General features: G+C 34.9%; 1 protein-coding gene across 1 annotated transcript in view; it reads right to left on the bottom strand.

Annotated features, from left to right (window-relative positions):
• Window positions 1-4,931: 4,931 nt before the first annotated feature.
• DHX36 (DEAH-box helicase 36) overlaps window positions 4,932-17,524 on the bottom strand; it is a 48,365-nt gene continuing 35,772 nt past the window's right edge. Inside the window, exons 18-25 of the mRNA XM_032408405.1 lie at window positions 13,703-13,876; window positions 13,454-13,540; window positions 12,395-12,478; window positions 9,960-10,059; window positions 9,776-9,866; window positions 8,104-8,224; window positions 7,113-7,265; window positions 4,932-6,708 (exon numbers count right to left, since the gene is read on the bottom strand). Coding sequence (XP_032264296.1) covers window positions 6,523-6,708; window positions 7,113-7,265; window positions 8,104-8,224; window positions 9,776-9,866; window positions 9,960-10,059; window positions 12,395-12,478; window positions 13,454-13,540; window positions 13,703-13,876 — 996 coding nt within the window. The 3' untranslated portion in view covers window positions 4,932-6,522. The remainder of the gene's footprint in view (window positions 6,709-7,112; window positions 7,266-8,103; window positions 8,225-9,775; window positions 9,867-9,959; window positions 10,060-12,394; window positions 12,479-13,453; window positions 13,541-13,702; window positions 13,877-17,524) is intronic.

The raw sequence follows: 17,524 nt of genomic DNA, 5'->3' as shown, positions 1-17,524 counted from the left end.
TCACAGGTGTAATACTGGGCCGGCCGGGAGGTGCGGCAATAACGGGGATCATCTTAAAGTTCTGCCCTCAACACTACTGTAAACCTTAAAATGCTAGATAACTTCGTTTCCCTGTGTCTTGTATTTACTAAAATACAGCCATGTGGTAGGAAACACCAATCTTTGTTGGATTTTTGCTCAAGGTAATGATGGAAGAGGAAGGAGATGAGCATACCTTCTCTGGAACTAGCAAGATACATTCCCCTCTTTGCTGCTACATTTTCCCTGGACTTTAGAAAGCAGCAGAGCTAGAGCTACTTGAGGGGACATGAGTACTAAATAATGCAGGGCAGAGTTTAGTGCCTCTGGTAATCACCCTTGTGGATTGAATCCCCGAAGGGCTTGCTTTGGAGTGAGGATATGAGCTTGGAGGACCTCAAGCTTTGCCCTTTGGGCTTCTAGCACACTACGGACCGGACAAAAGGAAGTTAAACCTTACTGTGAAGGAAGGTAGCATTATCTTAGTTGTATTATTTCCAAACACAAATTCTCAAAAGGTTCCACAAATTAGCAAACACTTTGAGACACAGCATCAGTGATACAGAAAAAAACAGATACTTACAGGGACTCTAGATATTGAAATCATTAGCTACATCAAACAATCATCATTACCATTTTTAGATAAAGCCAAACTTTAAAATGCAATACAGTACTAACAACTGTAAGAAGCAACAGAGGAAAAACAAATCAACGCTAGGAATTACGGAACTAGGTTGAACAGGTTAGATAGCTGGTGAACTGGAAGAGAGGCTAAAAGATACAGCCACAAGGAAGCGTGTAGAGCAGAGATAGGGAGAATGCCGAGGTTCAGTTGGGAGTCCCAGAGGAGAGCGGAGGGAGCATTGGCAAGGGGACCTTTGTAACCTGCTCTGACTGGTCGCAGGATGCAGGCTGTCCCCGGGGAGGGGAAATGGCCTTGGGTGAAGTGGCTCTCTTCAGTGGAGGACAATCCTGCAGAGGGCTGACAGGTGAAGGCTGTCATATGACAGCACTTGGGGCAGCTAAGGGAATCGTCCTTTCAGTCCTGAGGGAGGATCTGGGCAGAACATCACAATAGTCAATACATGGAGCTATGTCAATATTCGACAAAGTAGTCCTTAAGATAAAAGGTATGACTAGGGATAGAGAGAGCCTAGATAATGATGGAAGGTTTATTGAACCAGGAAGATGTAACAATTCCATATATCTATTCCCTCCCAATAATATGGTCTCAATATATATAAAACAAAATTTGGGAGAAATAGAAGAAATAAATCCAAAATCATAGCACATGACGCTTTAACTCTCATTTGCTACATGAAAGTGTAGAAGTAGATAAAAATCTATGGAAGTGTGGAAGATCTGAACAACAGCTTAATATATACAGGACACTGCAACAATTTAAGCATATACATTCTTTTCAAGAACACACAGAATATTAAAACATTTGACCATTTCCCGGGTCATAAAGCAAGTTTCAACAAATTTTAAAGGACTGAAATTACACAGAGTTCTATGACTACATTTAGGTTAGAAATCAGTAACAAAAATAACCACATACTTGGAAACTTAGATCTAAACGTAAAATACAAAACTATAAAACTCCTAGGAGGTAACACAGAAAATCTAGGTGACCTTGGGTTTGGCAATGACTTTTTTTGACAACACCAAAAGCATGATATATGAAAGAAAAAGAAAATGATAAATTGAACTTTGTTAAAATGAAAAATATCTGCGCTGTGAAAGACGGAAGAATGAAAAGATAATCCAGAGAGTAAGAGGAAATTTTGCAAAGCAAGTATCTGATAAAGGGTTGGCATCCAAAATACACAAAGAACTCTTAATTCTCAACAATCAGAAAACAACTCAATTAGGGGCATCTGGCTTGATCAGTGGGGGGGCATGAGACTCATGGTCTTGGGATTGTGGGTTCGAGCTCCAGGTTGGGTGTGGAGATTACTTAAAATCTTTAAAAAACAAAACTCTCTTAAAAAGTGGGTTCTTTGAGGGGCCCCTGGGTGGCTCAGTTGTTAACCGTTTGCCTTCAGCTCAGGTCATGATCCCAGGGTCCTGGGATCGAGCCCCGCATTGGGCTCCCTGCTCGGCGGGAAGCCTGCTTCTCCCTCTCCCACTCCCCCTGCTTGTGTTCCCTCTCTCACTGTGTCTGTTAAATAAATAAAATCTTAAAAAAAAAAAAAAAATGGGTTCTTTGAAAAGATGAATACAACTGATGACACCTTTTAGCAAGACTAAATAAAAAGAGAAGACTAATTACCAGTGTCAAGAATGAAAGAGGGGCTATCGTTAGATTCCTTAGACATTAAAAGGATAAGGGGTTATTTAAAAAACTTGGGACTCCTAAATTCAACAACTTAGATAAAATGGGCCAACTCATGGAAAACCACAAAGTATCAAAGCTCTAACTAGTCCCATAACTACTAGATTGAATTTGTCTAAAATCTTCTGAAAAAAAAAATGTCCAGGTGCAAATGGTTTCACAGGAATATTCTTCCAAACATTTAAGGAATTTACATCAATTCTATACAACCTCGTCCAGAAACTTGAAGAGGCATACTTCCCATTTTATGAGGCCAGCATTACCCCACAAAAAGGAAACTATAGTATTCCTGACTAATCATTATAGAAATAAATACAAATTAAAACCACAATGTCTATGACTCCACCCACTGAAGGCTAATATTAAACAAAACCACACCAAATAACTAAAAATACAAAGTCCTGGCAAAGATTTGAAACACTTGGAACCCCTCCTGGCGGGAATGTTGCTGGCGGGAATGTAAAATAGCACACCCACTTTGAAAATCAGTTTGGCAGTTTCTTATAAAGTTAAACACACTCACCATATGATACAATGATCTTAATCATAGATATCTTCCCAAAAGAAATGAAAACCATTATCTACACACAGCCTCGTATACACGTTCATAGCAGCTTTATTTATAATAAAAAAACTGAAAATAACTCACAGGTCCATCAATTAGTCAATGAATAAACAAACTGTGGTATAACCATACAAGGCAATACAACTAAATGATAAAAAAGCAACTAACTACGGACATATGCAAGAACATGAATATCTCTGAAGCATTAAGTAAAAGAAACTGGAGACAAAAGCCTAAATATGATTCTCCATTTATTGGAAATTCTAGAAAAGGCAAAACTAGTGACAAAAATCAGATCTATGGTTGCCAATGGGTAGAAGTAGAAGCAGGGGACTGGCTGCAAAGGGGAACAAGGGAAACTTACATGATGGGAATGTTCTAGATCAAGATTGTGGTGGTAGCAATTACATGACTTTATACATTTGACAAAATTCGCTGAATTATACACTTAAATTGGCAAATTTTACTACATATAAAAAATAACCTCAAAGCTTAAAAAGAAAAAGCATGGGAATACATCAAACATGTAACAGTGGTAACACGCTTTTCTTTGTTCAATTCCCAAGTATTCTACAATGAGGGTATATTGTTTTAAAATCAGAAAAATGTCATTTAAACAATCAGCATATTATATGATTATACCACATGATCTTGACAATTACTTAAAAATATACACAAACTCAGCTAAAAGAGTGGAAGGAAATTTACGATTTACTTTGGGTGAGGCGGTACTAAAATTCCTTCTAAAGCTTTTCAATAATCTCTACCTTTCAGGGTGGACTTTGTTTTAAAACTACAGTAAGAACAGAAAACTATTTGTCGTAACAGGTATAAATTTATCTAGAGCTTTTGCCCAAGTTAATGAATTAGGAAGCACTACATGTACTCACTTTTCAACGACACTTTTTTAAAGATTATTCAGTGGTTTCTCTGTTTTTCCCCCTCTTAAATTTCTGTTTCAGGGTTTTTTTTTTGTTTTTTTTTTTTAAGAGTTAGTCTAGGTATCACTAGAATGGTGAGGCAAACAGTTTTTTTTTTTAATGTCTTATTCCTTAAAACTGTAAATAACAAATAGTTCTTAGACCTGGAATAAATTTTCCACTCAGTATATACACTATTTTGTAAACAAAAGAAAAAACACAAATAGCACCTTCAATCAAGATTTCCATCCTGATCAGCTGTACAGAAGAACAGAAACTGGGGGTGACAGTGACTGCTTTAATCTCTTTCAATAGCTCATCCATTTAAACAATTCTTCAGGAACATTTTCCTCATTCTTATGGAGATTAAATATTGGTTTGGGAACATGGAACCAATTAACTAATAATCCCCTCTCCCTTTTTTTAACAGATTCTTTAAATGTTATCTTCTAAGACCAGTTTGGCCTGCTGTGAATTTAAACTGGAGAGTAAAGGCAAGAAAACATATACACAAACATAAACACACTTATAGAGCAAATAGAACCTTATGGTCACCTTGAGTTTAGGGACAAAACCACAATATTGTGATAATGACTCAATACAAGAATTCAGTAAGAGATCACTTTTGGGAGACTAGCCAAGAGAATGGAGTTAGGATACACAGTACATTCAAAACCTTTAGAAGGCAAGGATAGGCTGACATACATTCCCAGAAATGGGAGCAGAACCTGAACCAGTGATGTTACACGGATCATCATAGCACTATCAATAAATCCCAGTCATTGTTTGATACTCTTCCTTCAGTTTCTCTGCATTTATTGGAAGGCACAAGAAAATGTTTATTTTTAAGGATGCAGCAGATGTTCTTCCTACATTTCTTTTTGCAGTATATTCAGGACTACTACTCTTACACCTTTTGTCAGACATGTGGGTCAAACTGTTAGATCACAAAAGAAATGGTAGAGGGGCCCCTGGGTGGCTCAGGAGTTAAGCGTCTGCCTTTGCCTCGGGTCATGATCCCAGAGTCCTGGGATGGAGCCCCGCATCAGGCTCCCTGCTCAGCGGGAAGCCTGCTTCTCCCCCTTGGCCTCCCCCCACCCCCTGCTTGTGATGTGTCAAATAAATAAATAAAATCTTAAAAAAAAAAAATGGTAGAAACAGGCCTCAGCAAACACTCACTGATGCGGACTGTGTGTTTCAGTTAATATGCTTTCTGCCAAGTTAAACAAAATACACTACCCTAAAGTGGCTAACTCAATAAAGGAGGGTTTATTTGACCAAAATAAGTGCATGTGCAAGGCAGGTCTAGAATTGGATAATTCAGCAGCTCACTAGCATTATCACAAACTCTGCTGATTTACATTTTTCCACTGAGCCAACGTCATTATCCCCTGTAATCCTAAAATGGCTACAGCAGTGCCAGATTCCGACAAGACAATGTTCAAAGGAGAAAACTTCCTCCTCCAAGACTACCAGTGAAGAAAATCTTTCTCAGATGTCCCCTTGCAGATCTCTCGTCAGTTGCAATTGACAACACAGGTTTACATTCTGACGGCTCATCAGTTGTAAGGAGAGTAAGACCATACATGATTGGCTTAGAACAATCTGACTCACCCTTGGGCAAGAGTCCAATATCCCTGGGCACCAGGCTACAGAGGGGGAGCACCTGAACAATCAAGCAAATGGGGAGGGACAAATGGCTGTTGGGATAGCATTCAATGGTATTTGTTAGTCTGATAAGGCTGAAAACACTAGCTTATCACTCACTAGCCCTAAAATCACACTAGCTTCCGTTGTCTGAGAGGGTAAAATGGGACTCAGAGCATGGAAATGAGTGTAACATAATGGATTGTTATAAAAAAAAATAAAATTCAGGGACAAATAAAAACTAAGATTTAGTGAGTACATTCTATGTGCCAGATACTAGTGTATGCACTTTACATGTATCAACATTTTTAATCCTCACAACTGCTACCTGCATTTTACTGATAAATAAAGAGAGAAGCCATGTACCTTGCCCAAGGGAGCTGGTAAGTCACAGCTGAAGTTTGAACTTAGGTGGTCAAGTCTAGACTCACTTTCTCAATTGCTATACTACGCTAATGTAAAAGGGGTACAAATATATTCTAGAAAGATTTAAAAAAAATCAAGCCAAAGGATAGAGATGTAGAAACCAAGCCAAAAAGTTAGCTGAGATTTATACACTGTACATTTTATTAAACACTGGGCTTTATTACAACAAATTAATTTACTTCTGAGGGAAGTTTCATTTAAAAATGTGGTTGTGTTCAAATTCTTAACTTGACACTGCTTTTTGCCTAACCATTCCCCTTTTACTGGTTTCCATACTCAGTCACTATGGGCAGAAAGATTAACTTCTCATAACAGAGCAAAGGAATTTCTCAAGTGGTACAACACTCAATATATATAAGAGCAGTCCTCCCAAAGTGTGGAGGACATGACAACAGAAAATATGATCAGAGAACATATTGCTTTTTATGGTGTATTTATAATAGCTATAGATAACATTGTTAAATCATGCACATTACGTCTTTACTACCTACTAAAGATTTCTACCTTACATACAGTAATTATTCATGTCCCATGGTTTGGCATCTAGCCAAAAATTAAACTATGATGGAAAATGGCTGTCAAATTTTCAGACCACCAAAGAAAAGTTGTCAGCTGTAATATCCATCCTGGAATCGTGGTGGAAAGTTCCTGGGACTTGCTTTTTCCTGTGTTTTGATCAAGTCTATAATAGCTGACAGTACAGCACAGTCTCTGGATTTAGTGTCCTTCCAATCTACAGGATGGGGACTTTCGATCTTCTCTTGCAGAAGGATATCTAGTTCCTTTCTCAATTCCTAAGGTTGGAAAAATCACGTATGTTAAACAAAGGCAGATATAATAATAAGCAATGTAATACATAAAAGTGACTTTAGCTGTTACAAAAAAATTTCGTAAGCTATTATACAAAAGACTGAAATATTTAGTGAGCAACTAAAGTATGGTTATGAGTAGCCAACTAAAGTGTAGTAAAGTTAAAAAAAATTCAAACTTCAATCACACTGAGCCATTTAGAATGGCTGATCTATAAACCTCAAAAAACAATTTAGAAAAGCTATGCATAAATTTCTCAACACTGTTTGCTCTGCTGAAATAGAGCAAGAAATGTTTAATACAACAGACGTAACACTTCGTACAAAAACCACGAGACCACATGCTAACTTGCGTGTAGATTCAAAGACAATCATGTAAAGTCAGTCACCTTAACAAGATAGGCAATTCTTGCTGGAGACTGAAAGACAATCCATTCATCTACAGCTATAGTCTCCTGATCGTTATCCTTCTGGATGGAAATATCACCTCCAAAGAATAAGAGACAGTATGGAGAAACTTCTGTGCAGTCATATAGGTATATCTGTAATGAGAATTAAAGCAAATTAATACATTCACAAGTCTGCAAGGATTATTGCCACATTAATTCACTACCACCAGTATTGATCTATTTATTAATTCTTTCCTTCTAAATTAGGTATTATCCTACCAGTGTAACTACCGAGACTAATTTTGAAGACATACCACTTATTTTTTAAAAAGATTTTATTTATTTATTTGAGAGAGAGAGGGAGAAGCAGGCTCCCCGCTGAGCAGGGAGCCCAACACAGGGCTCGATCCCAGGACCCTGGGATCATGACCTGAGCCGAAGGCAGACGCTTAACCGACTGAGCTGCCCAGGCGCCCCGAAGATATACCATTTTAAACTGGCCAGTCTTCATTAATTCAGAGAACACAGGAGTTTTTATATTCTCGTTTCAATTCAAACAAGAGCACTATACTTTAAACAAAATATTTTCTGAGTAACAAAAAGAAAGCACTAATGTATCTGAAATTATTTATCTATACATGAACAGAATCTCAGTGTTCCGACCAGTACTTATAAGGCATACTGACATGTCCACAAAATTCTCTGTATGGTGTAAACTCCTATATACCCTAAAATGCCAGCATTTCTTGAAACCAGGTTCTGAAGGAAAACTATGCAAATCAAATAACCATCCCAACTAATTAAAATACAAAGTCCATCATGACAGACACGCTACACATTAAAAGTATAGATTTGCTTAAAGACCTTACAATTCATGTCAGAAAAAAAAAATTTCAGAATAAATTTTATTTTTAATTGTGAAAAGTACACAACAGTAAAAATACAGCAAGACTGATGTTCAGATCCATAATTATTTTAAATATTCACTTACACTACTTGTTCTCATCTTCAGATGATAGATAAGCCAGTTGTAGTGAAATTCTGTTTGCTCCACATTAACAGATTTAGGATGAATAGCAACTAGTCCATCAGTTTTTGTGTAAACTTTGACCCTTTAAAAAAGTTAAAATGCAGGTTTAAAAAAAAAAAAAATTCTGGGAGATTCCAAACCAATCCCAGAATCTAAAAAAAAATTCCACAGATGAGGCCAGTTTATTTTTGTAATACAAATTTACAAATCTGTATTTGAGAACAAAACAATTTACCTCAATTTCTAGGAGTCTTTAATTAATATAATTGAGCAGGGAGATGTTTGATAGTTTATCTTTAAATAGTCAATGGTAATTACCTGTATTAAATGACAGCATAAAAGCTAGTAATCCATTAATCCTTCTTGCTTATTTTTAAGAGCATCTTTTCTGTAGTTCTAGGAATTCATAAATGCTTCTAACCAAAATCATGGATCACGGTCATGAGTCATTATTCAGAATAAAATCAGGTTTAATAGCATCTCTGGCCTCTATCTTCTAGATGCTAATAGTACTGCCCCAGCTGTAACTACCACAAATGTCTCCAGACACAATCAAATAAAATGTCCCTTAGCAAGTAAAGTCATCCCAAAATGACTGTCCTAAAACAATGTCTGCACTTAGTCTACCTGAGATCTAGTACTTTGTCATGTTTATAATCATAGGGTATCCAAACTTTTTCATTTAATGTCAGCTAGAATTATTTTTGTTACTCCACAGTAACTGTTTTATAAGCCTATGAGCTTAAATGCCATTATAATATGATATTATAAAATAATCTCCCCACTGCTATTGGACATCTATGTTCTTTACAATATAGCTTTTAAAAAAAGTGTAGAATTACTTCCTTAGTACACGGTGCTCAAATTAATATATTCACTTATGAATCCACTGAGCCACTATTTTAATGAATGTCTTGATAACTGATTCTAATCTAGGGTGCCTTCTAAAAGGATGGTACCAAACTGAGGGTTCTAGAGGGGAGGGGGGTGGGGGGATGGGTTAACCTGGTGATGGGTATTAAAGAGGGCACGTATTGAATGGAGCACTGGGTGTTATATGCAAACAATGAATCATGGAACACTACATCAAAAACTAATGATGTAATGTATGGTGATTAACATAAAAAATAAAAAAAGGATGGTACCAATTCACATACTACCAGTCATTTGAGACTTTTAGTTTCTCCGTTTCCTCAGTAGAATGAACTCACTTGGTAGGCAAAAACCATGCCTAACAGTCTGCAATTACTACTGAGACTGATTATTTGTGTGTGTGTGTGTATTTTAAAGTTATACCTTATTTTTCAAAATAGACAAATCACCACAATTTTCATCAAAAGAGGTAAATTACAAAATTATGTGTCTTAGAAGAAGAAAAGAAATCCTTAAAAAGTCTTCTCTAAGTAATGTCCATCCACCACTGATTTTTAATAGTTGGCTTACTTTCCTAATATTTACCCTAGTATTATATTTTGCTAACATTTTTTGTGAATAATAGCTGATGCCAGATAATGTGCTGTGAAGGAAAGTGATGCCTGTGTTCAACAGTTTGCCTTCTCTTAAGTGATCAAAAGAAGAATATGAAAAGCTTAAGGAGAGAATCAAGTAATTCGTAATAATCTTCAATGCTTACATTTTTCTTTTTTTACCCAAATTTAGTCGGATTTTAGCAACTTTGGGATATAAACCAGCACAGATGACGGCTTTAATTATCTTCTCATTATCTATTGAGGGTAGGAAGGTAGAGAAAAAAAAGTAAAATACAGATATAACAAACAATGGCAGCAAGCTAATTTTTACACAATTTTCTGCTTTACCTGAATTTATATTAGATTTTGGATCTTTAGGATTTCTACTGCTTACAAATCCAGCTCCAAGAAGATGCTCAGCAAATTGTCCTTTCATGTTATGCAGCATCTAGGGAGCAATGGTAACAAACAGAACTAGAATACCTTTCACAAAGATTTATAGGGGCTATAAAGCATATACTCATCAATAGCTGTAAGTTTTCCTTGCTTAACACTGGCAAAAATGTGATGTTTTTACAGCAGAGGTTGCCAAAACCTGTTTTTGTCAATTAAGTTTTATGGGAACAAAGTCACACTCACTCATCTATTATCTATGGTTACTTTTATACTATAAAGGCAGAAGTGAGAGACCATATGGCCTATAAGCCTAAAATATTTACTGTCTGATTTTTTTTTTTTACAGAAAAGGTTTGCCTGCTATAGGGAATAACCACTGATGTTTAAGTACTGCTCCATTTTGCAAAAAAGATTCACTAATATAATTTTAAGTTATTCTCCACCCCATATTTTGAAAAAAAAAAAAAAATTCAGAAAAGCATAATTAAATAACCAATATCCATATTTCTACTGCTGAGAATTAACTGCTGTTACATACTGGCACAAAGGCTTAAGGTCTGCTTTTTTGTTTTGTTTTGAAGAAGATTCATAATTTGAATACAAATGATGCATGGCTCATTATAAAGAACATAATACAGAAAAGTACAAATGAAATTTCTCTAAAGTCAGTACTGTTAAATGTAATCATTAACTAAGTAAATAATACTGAAGACACTTACGCATATTGACAGAAGAACTGGACAGAAATGCTATCCTACCAATGGGATAACAGTATAAAAGCTGTTTTAATAGAAGTATTAAAATTAATTTTAGTTCAATTTTTGGGGGGTGCTGGGTAATTTTAGTTCAATTTAAAAAAGAAAGTTAAATAGGAATATAAGTTAAATTGATGAATCCTAAATTCTCACAATCACGAGATAATAAAGGATCCTTGTAAATTTAAGAGATTATGAAACATAAAGTTGGTCTTATTTAATTGTACATCCCTTTTATGAATTGTATCTTAAGCTTCCTACTTAATTTCTCTTACACTGACTCTCTAGACCACCTCCTTTTTTTAATCATTACTTTATACTCTTCAAGACCATAACCTTTATATTCTGTGTCTATAATTCCAATACTGTTTTGTATTCGTTCTATATTTAAACAGTATCAATGCACATCACTCACTTATTTAGCATGTACTCTCCATTCCTGAAATTCTTTTTGATTTATCTCTTAATAGGCAGCATTTCACTGACAGTGAGTTTTTCAAGAACAGTTCATGGGTGTAGTATTTCAAGTGCTTTCTTGAATGCCTGGCCTATCTTTATAGTTGAATTAATATGCTGACTGGATATAATCTCTTGGATTCAGCCATCTTTTCATACTTGTAGTTCATTTTATTTTTTCTCTTTCAGGAAAATGTTCTTACACATATCTCTGAATAGATCACACTTGAATTTCCTATAGAGAGACATTTATTGTCTCTGATGGATCAGTCCTGTCTTCCTGTCTACAAGCTTTTTACTTACTGCTTTAAATTTTTTTCTTTTGCAGCTGAACCTACAAACTGTGATTATCTAGAGCCTTTCTTCTATGCAATACTTTAAAGGGACTTCCACTTTGCTCCTTGTGATTCTTTTGATCATCATGTCTTCTTAGGTCACCAGTCTTGTCATCCATTCTATTGGTTTATTTTCTTATCTTTGTTTTACTGAATTCAGATTCTTCTTAAACTGTTCCTTACTATGAAGGAGTTGTAAGGTATTTTCTTGTGAAGTATGTTGTGTTCCATTCTTTTTTCCCTTTGATTGTAGTCACTTTCAGAATTTTCTAACTCTTCATTTTGTTAATGTTTGAGCAGTTTTGATTAGATTTGCTAGACACTCTAGATTCTTGATTCTTTTACCCCCCAGTAGATCTGTTAAATGTCCAGTACCAGGGCTCATGCCACAGAGCTGGAATGTACATGAATAAGGCAAAGTGAGGAATTCCTATTCTTACACTTCTCCAATTCAGTGTAGACTCTTAAGTCTGATGTGTATCTGTCCTATTTATTACCTTCTGTTTCACAAATACCTCCTATCTACTGTTTTCTCATGACACAAAACAGTTAAAGATAACCTACCCAAAAGTTAAGGTACAGATATTTAATATGTTAAAATGTAAGATACTATTTGGTATTTTAAAATAGATCCTAGAAGTATTAATGAAAATTTTCAGGCTGAGTCATCAAAACAACAACTAGAGGGTAGGGGCAATTACACAAAATGATTACTTTGTATAATCATTTAACTTCATATGGCAAACTCACAATTAACATTTTGCTACAGATCTAACTACACAAAATGGGTACACATATACTCTAACATATTTGGGAATCACTTCAAAACATACACCATTACCTGCAATGTGTTTGAAGACAAAAAATATTCCCAGCAATAGTCTTTTTCATATCTGAAACCACGTCGCCTAGCTTCTTCCCAGCCCTATGGGGCAAAGAAATAAAGAAAACTATCTATATTATTCCTCAAAGCAAAGATGCTTACTGGTTTGTCTTTATTTTGGTAATAATTTAATCTTTTGGTATTTCATTTTCTTTGTAAAAAAAAATTCAATGAATTTTGAAATTTATAAACTAAACAAGAACAAAACACAAACTCCCTATGATTCTAGTTGTGAAGTGATAGTTATCAGTGAATTTCCAGACCCTTCTTCATATAAATAAGTTCTATAGTATTATACTGTGTATTTTATACAAAATGTCAACATATGTAGTATATAATAAGCAAAAAGAACACTCTGTCGGACAAATTCCAATGCTATTGTATATTTTTAACTTAACAAATAAATATATATATATTTTTAAATAGAGAAAAGAAGATGGGAAAAAGGAAAGTTATTACTAGATGAACTCAAAGGAAAAAAATATTAACTTTCACACAATATGTAGTACAAAACTGGATCTAGAACTACAGTAAAAAGATGTTATCTCTAAAAACCAAATTACATCTAAATTTTGCAAAGATGGGTGATAAATATTTTCCTCAAATAAGCATGACTTTTGGAAGGAGAAACAGTCTCTCTAAATAATGTACATGATTATGATACTCTATCAAAATGTTAAATCCAAATAGTTATAGTTTACTAATAAACAGAATGAGACCATCTTTCATGAAAGTCAATAACACAAAGATACAAACAGATTTCTGAGATCAACTGTTCACTTGTTCTGTTGTTATCAAAACAGACTTTTTTCCCCAAAAGGGTAAATGTTCATGAACTACCAGAAAACTGAAAAATCATGTACAATTTTTTTGAATGTTCACCTAATTTTAAATACTTAGTAATTTAATCCTGATACCTATAATAAAACAGATTTTAAAAAGTGAGTATGTTCCTCTTCTATTATCAGCTTTTTACCTGAATGAACTATCACAATCTAGGACAAGTCATTTTTTTACCTCAAATGCATTTACAACTGTCAGGTGGTCACTTTTAGTATCTTTTGCCAATTCTTTTCTTCTTGCATCTGCAATCTTTTCTTTGCCCTTCAGAAAGGAGGGGAAAAAAAAAATAGATGAAGGCAACTGAAATTGCCTTGATGGTAAACACAGAAAGGCATTCTAATAAAAAGCTAATGAAAAATGATCTAAGCAACAACTATTCTGTGTATATAAAAATGCCTAGCCTTTTATTTGTAACTTTCTTACCAGTGGAATGACAAAGGGATCTTTGAAGCTGAGACTAGCAGCAATGGTGAGTACTGGATCTAAACAACAGAACAGAGCTCCGAAAAGAATCATTTTCCCAATGTGTGGCTCAACTGGTAATCGTGCTAAATGGACTCCAAGGGGTGTCAATTCTTCTTGTTTATCCAAAGCATTCTGTAAAGCAAGGATTTATGTTTAAATAGACATCATAAAGCATCACATTCAAAGCTATTTCAGTTTCCTTTAAAATAAATAAACAGCAGGAGAATCCTCACTCTCTTAGGCCCAAATGCCCTAATATTGTTCAATACTGTTTTATTCATCAAAATATAAGTTCTGAGGTCAGCAAAGGTTAGACACTCAGATAAAAAAAAAAAAAAAGTCTACAACCCACTTTACTCTAAATGTTAGGAGAGAAGTAAGAGAAATACCACATTAGCAAACCTTCAATCAAATAAAGAAAATCACCCACTAGACTTGTGGGAAAAAATAAAACAAAAAAAGAGACAACTATTATATATTTGGAATATATAATGCAGAGCCTTGTTTCTAGTAGTTTAAGAGACATCAGACAGGAAGGCAAGAAATAATGGGCATATCAAGAACACTGAAAAATGGGGGTAGACTACTGCTCTGATTACCTAGGTAATTTGGTCCAATCATCCCACTGAGCATAGCTAGAAAAGCTGCTTGAAGACACTGAAGAGTTAAAAAAAGAAGTACAAGAATTATAAATCTAGAATTTGGGGGAAAAAAGAAGTCCAGGGAAGTGAGCCCAGCACTGGGGCTTCTTTTCCTGGCAGAAGCAACAGAAATCCTCTCTGGAGAAAGTTATCACCATCCCAGGCTTCAAATTTGTATCTACTGCAAAATTCTGTAAATACAACATCCAGTATACAATTAAAACAACTAGGTATACAAGAAGATATCAACAAAAAATAAAAAAATAAGAACTAGGTATCCCATTAGACACAGACTTCTACTTAACATTTATGGCAGAAATAACCTTAATCTTACAAAATCTCTTTCAGAGAATAGAAAAAACAAAAAATATATAATGCTCCCAACTTGTTTTTTTGTACCTGGCATAATCTTGGTACCAAATGTGACAGGGACATTTGGAGAAAGGAACACTACTGAATAATCTTATGCATGAGAAACCAAAGCAAAATAATGGCAAACTGAATCCCAGCATGTCAGATTTGTTTGAGGAATGAAAATTGGTTTAACATTTGAAAAATCTATGTAACCCAATACATTACAAATTAAGCAAGAAAAAAATCATATCATAATCAGAGGCAGAAAAGGGATTTGACAATATCAATTATCCATGCATGATAAAAATTAAGAAACTTCCTTATTTTGATAATTTCCACAAAAAAAATCTTCAATAAACATGCTCAAGAAACTGTTGACAGCTTTCCCTTTAAGAATAGGAACACAAGAATGCACACTATCATACCACTTCTGCTCAACACTGTACTAAGGGTCCTAGATAATTGGAAAAGGATATATAAAACTGTATTTATGGGGCGCCTGGGTGGCTCAGTCGGTTAAGCATCCAACTGTTGATCTCAGCTCAGGTCTTAATCTCAGGCTCATGAGTTTGAGCCCTGCATTGGGTTCCACGCTGGGAATGGAGCCTACTTAAAAACAAACTGTATTTATAGATGTAACTGTGTATGCAGAAAAAAATCTACATATAATTATCAGAATAAGTGGGTTTTAGTGATTGAATACAAGATCAACATTCAAAAACCAATTTCAGTGGCACCTGCGTGGCTCAGTTGGTTAAGTGCCCAATTCTTGATTTCAGCCTAGGTCATGATCTCAGTCAGGGTTGTGAGATCAAGCCCCACGTTGGGCTCTGCTTGAGATTCTCTCTCTCCCTCTCCTTCTGCCCTTCCCTCTATGTGTGCATGCGTGAACTCTTTCTCTCAAATAAATAAATAAATAAATCTTTAAAAACAAAACAAAAACCAGTTTCATTTCTGTGTATCAGAGTCATAAGAAAATGAAAAATCTGTTATGGTAGAATCCAAAAATACCACTGAGAAATGAATCTTTAAAAAGCTCTCATAAAACCCTTACACAGAAATACCAAAATACCCAGAGAGATGAAATACCTTAACAAATGGGATAAATCATGTTTCCGTTTGGTAAGACTCAATACTTTTAATTAAGGCAGCATGGAATTGGTTCAACAAAGACATATAAGAGCACTAAAGCAGAACAGAGTCTACAAATCCACAGACACTAGATCTAGGACAAAAGCTGTAGAACAAAGAGAAAAGGATGAACTTTTCCATAAATAGCATTTAGTCAAGTGATCTACATATGTAAAAATTTGGAATCCTACCTTACCAAACACACACATACAAATTAATTGCAGATGGATTAAATATCTAAATGTGAAAGACTAAACAATAAAGTTAAATATATCTTTATGACTCTGGGGTAAGGACTTACTAACATAAGAAAATGTATGTGACTACATTAAAATTAGAAATTTATCAAAGCACTATTAAAAAGTAAAAATATAGACACATGCAATACACAGCTGTCAAAGGCTCAGATCAAGAGTACACAAGAAGTATAAAATGAATTCCTTACAACCTAACAGAAAAACAGGCATCAATAGTTTATAAAAGAGGCTATTCAAATAGGCAATAAACCTATGAAAAGCCGTCCGCAAATTCATTATGATAATGCAAATTAGAACTACCACAAATTAGAACTACTGCAAACCTATCAGCATCCTCAGAATAAAAGATTCCCAAGGGCTGTGCAGCTTCAGAGCAATGAGGACTCTCACCTACCACTGGCACTGGTAGAATTTAGTGGTTCAACAACTTTGGAAAACTGTTATCTACCAAAGTTGATATATATATTTATATATATATAAATACACACCTTGAGAGTCACTGAATTCTCTCTTAAGTATATGCCCATGAAAATATATAAATATGTGCACCAAGAAAGTGAATACTGAAGATTACTCATACCAGCATTATATGCAATAGCCTCAAACTGGAAATAAGCAAAATGTCTTTCAGTAGTCATATAATAAAACATGGTAAAGCACTGAAATTGAATAAATTTCAGCTAAAAGCAATTATGCAGATGAATTTCACAATATTAAGTGAAAGAATCCAGAACCCTGCTCCCCCCTTCAAAAACATCCCTTATATCCTGTGTGAGTTCATGTAAAGTTCATGAAATAGACCAAATTAAACTAAGCTCTTTATAGAAATGGACACTTATATGGTAAAACCATCAAGAAAAACATGCAAGAGATTACCATTAAGGTCATGATAGAGGTTATCTCTGGGACTGAGGGACAGTGGAGTGACTGGGAAAGGGTAGGATGGGGACCTTTTAGGATATTGGGAATGTTCTTACTTCTTTAAAATGTAGGCTTCACACCAGCAGAAGGAAATAAAGATTAGAACAGAAATAAATGATACAGAAACTAAAAAAAACCCAGTAGAACAGATCAATGAAACCAGGAGCTGGTTCTTTGAAAAAATTAATAAAATTGATAAACTTCTAGCCAGGCTTATCAAAAAGAAAAAAGGCCCAAATAAATAAAGTCACAAATGAGAGAAGAGAAACAACTGCTATTATAGAAATACAAACTACTGTAAGAAGTTATTACGAAAAACTATATGTCAACAGATTGGACAACCAGGAAAAAAATGGATAAATTCCTAGAAATATATAAATTTACCAAAACTGGAACAGAAAACTCTAACAGACCAATAATCTGCAAAGAAACTGAATCAGTAATAAGAAATCTCCCAACAAACCAAAGTCCAGGCC

Source organism: Phoca vitulina, unplaced genomic scaffold, assembly GCF_004348235.1.
Source record: "Phoca vitulina isolate PV1807 unplaced genomic scaffold, GSC_HSeal_1.0 scaffold10, whole genome shotgun sequence".
Classification (NCBI taxonomy): domain Eukaryota; kingdom Metazoa; phylum Chordata; class Mammalia; order Carnivora; family Phocidae; genus Phoca; species Phoca vitulina.
This window is presented reverse-complemented; position numbering and strand designations above follow the sequence as displayed.